This window comes from Arachis hypogaea, chromosome 8 (assembly GCF_003086295.3).
Source record: "Arachis hypogaea cultivar Tifrunner chromosome 8, arahy.Tifrunner.gnm2.J5K5, whole genome shotgun sequence".
In the NCBI taxonomy this organism is placed as follows: Eukaryota; Viridiplantae; Streptophyta; class Magnoliopsida; order Fabales; family Fabaceae; genus Arachis; species Arachis hypogaea.
In genome coordinates this window covers 960,180-969,847 of record NC_092043.1, presented here as the reverse complement: position 1 = coordinate 969,847, position 9,668 = coordinate 960,180, and the positions used below count along the sequence as shown (strand labels likewise).

The window sequence follows — 9,668 nt, the reverse complement described above, 5'->3', positions numbered from 1 at the left end:
ATATAGTGCAAGATTAGTGACATACATTGTCTTTTTCTTGGTCTCAAACAATGGAAAAAAAATGAGAGGATATATTCTCCTTTTCTATTAATATCCAATTTATTGTCATTTTTTTATATTGAATTATCAAGTGTATTTTTTTTTCTGAAAAAATGACTTAAATTATGTGTTATATACTGTTGTGAATTTTTATAAAATATTACAAGAAAAACGCTAAGTATTGTTGGATTCATCAAATAAATTTGTCGATAGTTAATTTATCGTCGTTCTGGGGTTGACAGTATAAATATTGCCAAAAACTGTTTACCGATGGGTTATTTTCGTCCGACGCTAATTGCCGACAAATTTTACGTCGGTTTTTTCAATAGATTTGTCAAAATTGAGTTGATGATTATCGTCGGATTAATCCGACAATAACTTTGGCTCCATTTCATGTGTTTAGGCGCGAAGTTATCGTCAGATTTATCCGTCGGTAATCATTTTTATTTTTATTTTTTTGGCACAGTTAAGTCACAATTAGTAGTCAAATTAAAATTCTTGTTAACAAAATTATTAGGAGAATCCTAAAATGATCATAATTATTTTATTAAAAATAAATGGTCTGAACGTAATAAAATGTCATAGAAGTAGAATACAATGAAGTAGACAAATAAAAAAATAAATCCCTAAACTATACATACAGATCCTGGTAATCGTCACCGTTGTCGTCATCGTTAGGGTCCCCTACTAAGGCAGCGGAGTAGGTGCTGACGTTGGTGCCTCACCAACGGCATCTACTGGTTGTACACCTCCATCTGCTCTCACAAACGATCTAGCTGCTCTAACTTCTCCGTCATGTCCGAGCTGATGAAATGACTCCTCCCTCGCATGCAAGAAGGTCGTTGTACCTCTTCTTTAACTGCTTCGCTTGTTGGTGAAGCTTCTGTGTCAGCTTCTGCACCTCCTCCCTCAAGTCGATAACTTCCTGGGGATCGGTAAGGCTGGTGGAAGAGGTAGATGGAGAGAAAGCCGCTAACGCGGAGGAGAAGAGGCCACTGGAAAAGAACGATCCCAACCCAAAGTTACAATTTTTGTGGAGTTCAGAGGCAGTCTCATGTCAAACCCTATCAGAATCTACCGTTGAGATCTCGGAGTCAGCTTTGTCGTTCCCACTAGGTGGCTGATACTGCTAGGTCGCGGCCTCCAACCTCTGTGTGTAATCCTCCTGTGTCACACATAGGATAACAGTTAATTGACTTTAAACCAAATAAATTTGAAACTTATAATTAATTTAAACTCACATAATGGGCGGCAGACCACTTGTTAGCAAATCTTTCCTTGTTGGCTTTCAAAGTATGTGTATATTTGAAGGTCTCTTTGCCAGTGTCGTCTCACGATCCAACGACTTAGACTACAAATTATATTAACCAATAAAATAAGTCAAAAAATTAAACAACTAATTCAAGTAACAACTAAAAAATTAAACATTACCAATCTACTTACGAGTCCACTCTTCGTCTTCGTGAAGGTCGCTGATCCACTCGTATACTTTGACGACCTGGGCAAAGCTCTGTTAATGATGTTCGTGAGATGATGACGCTTGAACCCCTCATCATTTCTAAAATGGGCCTCCAATTTCTTCTTGATGGATGGACGGATCCATCTCATTAGGTGGTCGCGCCTTAATGAATGTCATTCATCATCTGTTGAATTCGTTTAGTTGCATGTGGTTGTAGATCTTCTTGATCATGAGAGATTATGTTCCGTATCCCATATGAATTTGAACTGCACAAAAGTGATTCAACAATATTATTTAGTCGGGATAAAATGCAGTTTAAATACAGTTAATTACTTCAACATTATTGGGTTTTTACCGCCCACTTCTGAAACCACTGCTCTCTGGTCTCAATCGAGATCGTTTTGTACCTCAGTTGCGGGTGGTCGTACATATACTTAATGACCTTAGAGATCTCTTGTGTGCAAGCATTATTGTTTAGTGCAAACCTATCAAAGAAAAAACTTAACATTAACAAACAGATATAAACACATTAACTTAATATTAACAAACTTAAGATTAAAAAATTGTATGTACTCACACTTGCATGTCATCGGATCAAATTCTCAATCGGATGACAGGCGGTGGTGGAAGAACATCCTGCTGGGAGCACTAGAGAAATCACCCACCGCGGTATCTGTCACTGGATCTATAAGAGGCGTAGCAAAGGGAGACACGTAGTTCGGGTTTGGGACCATGATAAACTGCTGGTTTCTTGGACCTGCCTGTGATATCACATGGGGTCGACGGGATAGTCGGGGTAGAGGGCGATGACTGAACAGTCTCTGGAGATTCAGTGGAAGCCCTCCCTCTACCACGACCACGAGACCCATTTGATCTACCTCTGCTATCTATCGTCATGTCTACAAAGAGAATATATTATTAACACTAATTAGCATATATTAACTACACGAATCATTCAACAAAACTCTCTGAAAAAATTGGACATAACCTATCCTAAAATTATACATATATCTACATTTACAGTTCTCACAAATTCAATTTATCACAATCCACAACATCATTTAACACTCATTTAATTTCATAAGAATTAAACTTAATTAAACAAGAAGTCTTCATGATTCAAATCCAAAGTAATAAGATGTGATATGCATAAATCCAATACAAAAAGTAATATGCAAAACTTTAAATATGAAATAAATTAAACTATTTATTCTTAATTAGAATCAAGTTAACATAATCAAATATAATAAAATGTGACATGTAAGACCCTAAAACTCAGCTACCTACTCCTATATAACAACACAACGGAATTCACCTTTAACATGGGAGACATCTAACATAAAATCATAAAATATATTCAATCTGTTTTCAAAGTCTAATCTCTTCCTAAATTATCTTTATTGATATGAAAATAGCTCTAGTTTCAAAATTCAATCTCTTAATATAATTAGATAGTAAACAAGCATGTTAATGACACTATCATACCAACATATGATTTTGCACATAAAAAACTAACATGGAAGACTAATTTCATGCCAAAATAACAAGCTATATTTACCTTACATAATCTTCTACAATGAAGTTTTAAACTTTTATATACATTATAATATTTGCTTTAATCTAAGTTATTCTTTTATGATCATTTTTCAAGAGATTGATTGTAGCTTTTAAGACGAGTTCTTGGCCATAAGAATCACCTTAACAATCGAATATGCTTTTCTTTTTTAAATGAACAATCCAATTTGTTAATTATCTTTCAAACAAAACTACGAATAAAAATAGACATAAAAGCCATAGGTAGCTTGAAATGTTAATTTTTAAGAGTGGAAATAAGAACAGGACATAACCTCTTTCAATAAGAAAATTAATTCAGTCTAATTGATAGTACTATAATCAATAGTCAGCAACATAACTAAATCAATAATTATTAGCAAGCTTTTCATTCAATAAATTTAAGTCTTCCGTTTAACAAATTGACATATCCAAGTCTCATCATAAATTAATAAGCATACAATTAGTCAATTACATTACATACATAGCATCATAAGAGATCAGAACTCATAGCACACACATAAAATTAACTAATTATTTTTAACTAAATCATTCTGAACACATGACAAATAAACCAAGTTAACAAAATCATATTTTTTTTATGAAAAAAGGTTAAAAACGGAACAAAACTTGAGCAAGAAAAAATTAACTAATCTAGACTTGGCAAACGACGACGAAGCTGGACCTGACAGCGCATGACAAAGCTGGCAACGTAAAGAACGGCGACTGCAATAGAGGCTAGGATTTGCAACGGCGGCTACAATGGAGACGTTACCAAGCTCAGTGTGAGGAGACGGCGGTAAGAAGGGCAGGCGGTGGTGTGGTTGACGGTGCAGCGGGGAGAGGAGGTGGCTAGAGAGAGAAAGGGAGAAGAGAGGTTAGAGAGAGAGTGTGTGTGAGTGGATTTCAAATTGAAGGAGGTGAGGATTCGTGCTTTGAATTTTAGGGCTCATTACTGTCGGATTTACCGGCGATAAATCCGACAGTAACCCATTGCTAGTCACCAAAACGCAGCGTTTCACTAAAAGTGTCTACTGTCAAATGTTTTCGATGGTAAATTCGCTACAAAAATTTGCACGGTAATTATTTGACATGACGAACCCCACACCAAAGTCGTCAGTGAATCTATCGGTAAAGCCGATGCTAATGTACAACGTTAAATCCAACAATACTCGACGTTTTTCTTATAATGCTAATCTCATTGATATTTTATCTTTTCATATTAAAATAAGATTTTGTTAACAGATGTCCTAATGACACATTTTAAAGATACTATAAAAAGAAATAATTTATTAAAACTTATTGAAAAGATAAATATTTTTACATTTTCAAATACATTGAATATATATTTTTTTTTAAAAAAAGTGTGCCCTTAGATTACATGATAACTAAAATTATTAAAATAATATTTTTTACAAAATATAATTAAGGTTATCAATAGCTTAGAGAATAAAAGTTGAATCTAGGACCGCTTTTTAATTTAGTCACAAAAACATATTGAAATCTTAGATGCTGCAATATCTACTAAACTGATTATACAGGTGACATTTTATTTTTATCTCATAAAAACCGAGTAAAAAACAAAGCGTGAAAGAAAAAATTTGCACCACCATATATTCTGGTTCAATCAGATAGTACACTGTGACCTATTTCCAATCTCCACCACAATAATAATAGAATTTTTACTATAATTTTTCAAAATTACATGCACCAATTTTGTAGGATTCTTTCTAATCCTATTAAGGAACACACAAGCTTCTAATCAAGCTTGTAACTACTAAGCTATCTAGTTTAGATTTTAATACTAAGTTCTCTCCCAACTTAACATAAAGAATCTCTCAGACTCATGACAAAATAAAAAATACATCAAAAGAATCTAACATATTTAGTGACTTTTTTTCTAAATGTATTTTTTTCCGTCTATTTTATCAATGACTTTTTATAATACTTCACATATTTGCTTTTTTCCATAAAAACAAAAATAAATTAAAAAAAAACATATTTAATGAACAAAATAAAAAAAACATAAATGTAGTAAGAATGCTCTAAAAAAACTAACTTTTGTGCTTTCACTCTGTCTTCGACTTTTAACTAAATGTCCTTTTTGTATAAGTATATTACTTCCAAAACTTAAACTGCCTTTTGTGACAATTTCTGAACTTCAAAAACTGAAAATGTGATAGCATTATAGCAACAGAAAGAAATAATAGAGGTGGTCCAAAATGACACGGAAATAATATTGCAGCAATAGAAGATCATAGATAAAAATATAATGTTCTTGCTATTCCTTTTTTTACTTTTTATTAGTAGTACCTTATTTTTGGTTATACTCACCAAATTAACACCATTACTCCAAAAAAATTATTCTTTTTCCTTCATCCTATTTGATAATAACGTTGGTACCAAAGATGAAAACACTCTTGATTTTTGTCATCTATATCCGAAATGGTGCAGCTGCCCCACATATCATCAATGAATGACTTTCATGAGGTTTATTTGGTGTGATAGAAGTTTAGTCCAAGTTATTAGTCTATACCAAAACTGAGATGCACTAATAGCACTAATAATGGCTATATTTATGCCATTAAATTATTAAATTGGATCTTCACAATAATACATCCATTAAATTAAAATTTGAACTTTTAAACTCAACTAAATATATATTTATCATCATAAAAAATAATATTAATATTATTGTTTTTTGAACTCAATTAATAACGTTTTATCTTTTTATAATTAAATTTTTTTATTATAAAATATTAATAACATTTTATACTATCGCTATAATATAAAATATTAAAATAATCACATATCTTTTATTTCACGTTAAAATTATTCATACATAAACCATTTATTGCTATCCAATCATTCCCATAATGTAAAATTTTATCCGTAAAAGCAAATTGAAAAATAAAATTGAGGTTGGCGCGAACTACTAGAAGACAAGAAACCCAGTTCAGTTAAGACTTAAGAGAGAGAGAGAGGAAAAGGACGTAGGAGGGTAGAATAGTGATTTCATATTTTACTATGAGATGATGCTGAAGCTGATGCATGCGGTGGATCCATGCTTGCTTAGTAAGATTTATTTATTGATTATTGATTTGGGATCCTTCTCTCACTCTCCCTCAACACACACGAAGAAGAATCTCTTATCCCCTCTTATATCCCCCTTTTTTCTGAGCCCTATTCATCACTTCAATTCGATTCAATTCAATTCCGTTCCTTCTTTTCACTCTCAGATCTCAATTCGTCTTTTCACTTTCCACCTTGATCTGATCAGACATGTACTAATAATAGACATAAATAATTTCCCCTTCTGAATTCACAAACCTATTTAACCTGATTCTTCATTCTTCTTGCGTTGATCGGTGACTGGATCATCGTCTGATCCTAAAGCTTTCACACTTCAGACTTCGAGTTCGAGGTGCGTTTTGCTTTTAAATTTAATTAATAATCATTCAACATGCTTATAAACGGGTTATGCAAGTTTTAGATCACGATGGCTAAAAAAGTTTGTGAATTTTTTGGTGAAGGTTGTGAGAATATATATATTATAAAGGTAGAATGGGTTCTTTGAATCTGAAGGGACCGATTGTGATCCCCACTGTTCGTGCCAAAGTAGCAGGGCTCTGCAGTGTTCCTTTAATTGGACCAATGAAGGCTAAGTGTATTCGAACTGAATTTTGGGGACTCAGGTGTAGCAGAGATAAGGCCACTGTTCTTTCTTTCCATATAAACATGCGAAAGTGCAAGAGCAAGACTGTGCATTGCAGTTTCAACTCACCTTCAAATGGGAGCGGAAGTACGGCTGAGAATTTTGATGAAAAGGATGAAGATTATGTTAACTCTAGCGTGGTTGAAGCTGGTATGTTCAGCTTAGCTGATTCAATATATGATGATGCGTTGTGTGGTCAAACATTTTGTTTCTTGTTTTGCTTTTGTGAAATAGATTTGTCTGTGAATTTTGTGTGTAGTTGAGGTGAGGAGTGGAGCAGATGGTTTCATGATCAAAATGAGGGATGGTAGGCACTTAAGATGCATCCATAACAGTCCTCATGGAGGGCTTCTTCCAGATTATGCCCCTCATCCTGCTATTGTGTTGAAGATGGAGGATGGGACTGGTTTACTTCTTCCTATTATTGTTTGTATGCCTCTTACTCCTTATGATCTTATGTGTCTATTGTGTCATATACGTTTATTTCTTGATTCTTGATGATTTGATGTCTATCCCATTGTAAATGTGTTGTATGGTACATCTTTGTTTGCAGTGGAGATGCCAAGTGTCTTGCTAATGGCAGCCTTACGCAATGTTCATATAGTATGTCGTCTTTGTCAGTTATATTTGTTACTTTGCCTCCATCCGATACTTGTTCATGATGTGTTATTAACCAACATTTTGCTTGTATGTGATATATACGCATTCATACTGGTTCTTTGGTTGGTTTTTCAGGCTAGACCTACTTTATATCAAGTAGTGAAGGAGATGATTGACAAGATGGGATACGAAGTATGATTGTCTTTGTACTCTGTCTCTCATTCTTAAATTCTAATCTGGTTATATTATGATATTTTCATCAGGTTCTCACGAAGTATAATTTTTTGCTTAATGCAGGTTAGAGCTGTTAGAGTTACTAAGAGAGTTCATGAGGCATATTTTGCTCAGTTATATATTTCTAAGGTATTTTAAAAGACCACACACACACACTAAAAAAAAAAAGGAGAGGGGGAATACATCCACCTGAAAGTATTGCATGACAATATGACTTATATTTGGTATAGGTTGGAAATGATTCAGAATGTATGAGCTTTGACCTTCGACCTTCAGATGCTATCAACATTGCTGTGAGATGCAAGGTAAATGTTTATAAATTTAATCATATGAATAAATCATCATCTGTAACATTCGGTATTCTCCTAAGCATTGCTTCATGTAGTTCATTTTTTTGCCTTGGCTGATGTGTGAAAAACTTAGTATCTTTCTGGAAAGGTTGAAAATTTTATTTCTGAAAGTAGCATAGTTGTTGAACCAAGTTTCATATGACCAGGATTTGCTGTTAGAGTGAAGTGGTACACGCTGCCCATTGTTAAACCTGGTTAAAGTTATATTAGTTTGTGCCTTATTTAAACTTATTTTAGAGATTTCACCATTCCATAAATATTGTAGGTGCCAATACAAGTCAACAAGTACTTGGCATACAGTGATGGGATGAGAGTAATCGAATCAGGCAAACTATCAACACAATCCCCTGGTTCAGATGGCCCATTGTTTACTGAACTGGACCGGTAGGTTTTTGAAGATGATTCATTATAAGGAAAATTGGGCATTATGACTTGTCTATAATATGCAGAATTTCTGTCAAGAAACCTTAAAATAGTTCACATTTCTAACACACACTCCATTATGGAAGACAAGTATTAACTAAAAGCAACATAATTGCAGGCCAAGTGGTAAGCCTTGTACTGAAACCAAAGAATTCAATCTTTTGCACAACATGTTGAAAGCTGTTGTTGAAGAGCGCTATCAGGATGCTGGTAAATGTCTTGTCTCATTATTTCTGTATCCCTAAAGTTTAAAATGCTCTGTGAATCCAGTTAGGTTCTATAGTTAGGTGATTTTGCCTTGGTACACTACATGCATCAGATTGACAAGGTCACATTTCTTTATGTACAACGGCTGGTGGTTATACTCACTCTAATGTTTCTACTATTACATTTCATGTTTCTGGTGCAACTGCAGCTTTATGGAGGGACAAACTTAATCAACTTAGGGCTGGGAAAAACACAAATAAAAGGTATGAAACTTATTTCATGTGACATATATATGTTGGCAACCTCTGATATACGTTGACTAACTTGTTTTGTTGCAGATCCTGGACACTTTAAATTGTATATTCAATCCAACATTAGAATGGCAATGCAATTGATAGAGCACATGGTTGACGTACCTATCCAATCTTCTGCCGACACAAGTTTAATATCTTTGTAAATATTTGTACATACTATATATATAAATAATAAACATTAATGTTAATGCAACATCAGAACTTCATCGCTACTTGTGTCAATCGTTATGAGCTGTTAGTATGTATTGTGATTTGTGGACAATTGCCACTATGAGTAACCCAAGTACTATTTTTAGTGATTATTCAAACTTTAAATGGTAACTCAATGAATAACTAATATTAGTATATGATTGTTCTGTACTAAGCCTAAGGTCCATAAAGCAATCAAATGATCTGTCACTCGGAAGATCGTCTCTTTTAACTCGGAATCTGAGACATTAAAGTACAATCTCGAAAATCAAGGAAAATGCACGAATAATTGAAATTAAAACCATATCAAAAGCTATTTAATTTTGAGCAATGACAATTAAAAAAGTGCATAGTTATACATTATTTTTATATTGACTATCCTTTGTCTTTATTAATGAAATAATCATAACAAAGAGATGGTCAGCCAACGTTCTCCTAGGGTTTCTATTGAGGAAATTGATCTTGTTGAACGTAGCACAAAAAAAGTGAAGAATCGAGAGGAAGTTGATCTAAATCAATCAGGAGTTGGCACGGAGGTGGCGGAAAAATCACAAGATAGTCCGAAGGTGTCTTACAAGGAATCCTTA

At 33.7% G+C, this 9,668-nt stretch overlaps 1 protein-coding gene across 1 annotated transcript; it reads left to right on the top strand.

Annotated features, from left to right (window-relative positions):
- The first annotated feature begins 5,922 nt into the window (after window positions 1–5,922).
- LOC112705566 (bifunctional nuclease 1) lies at window positions 5,923–9,104 on the top strand. Its single transcript, XM_025756424.2, has 11 exons — window positions 5,923–6,473; window positions 6,583–6,914; window positions 7,024–7,194; window positions 7,318–7,367; window positions 7,500–7,556; window positions 7,662–7,727; window positions 7,829–7,903; window positions 8,214–8,332; window positions 8,490–8,581; window positions 8,787–8,841; window positions 8,917–9,104. Exons 2-11 carry the CDS (start codon window positions 6,614–6,616, stop codon window positions 8,930–8,932), a joined length of 1,002 nt encoding a protein of 333 aa, XP_025612209.1. The 5' UTR covers window positions 5,923–6,473; window positions 6,583–6,613; the 3' UTR covers window positions 8,933–9,104.
- The last annotated feature ends 564 nt before the right edge of the window (window positions 9,105–9,668 follow it).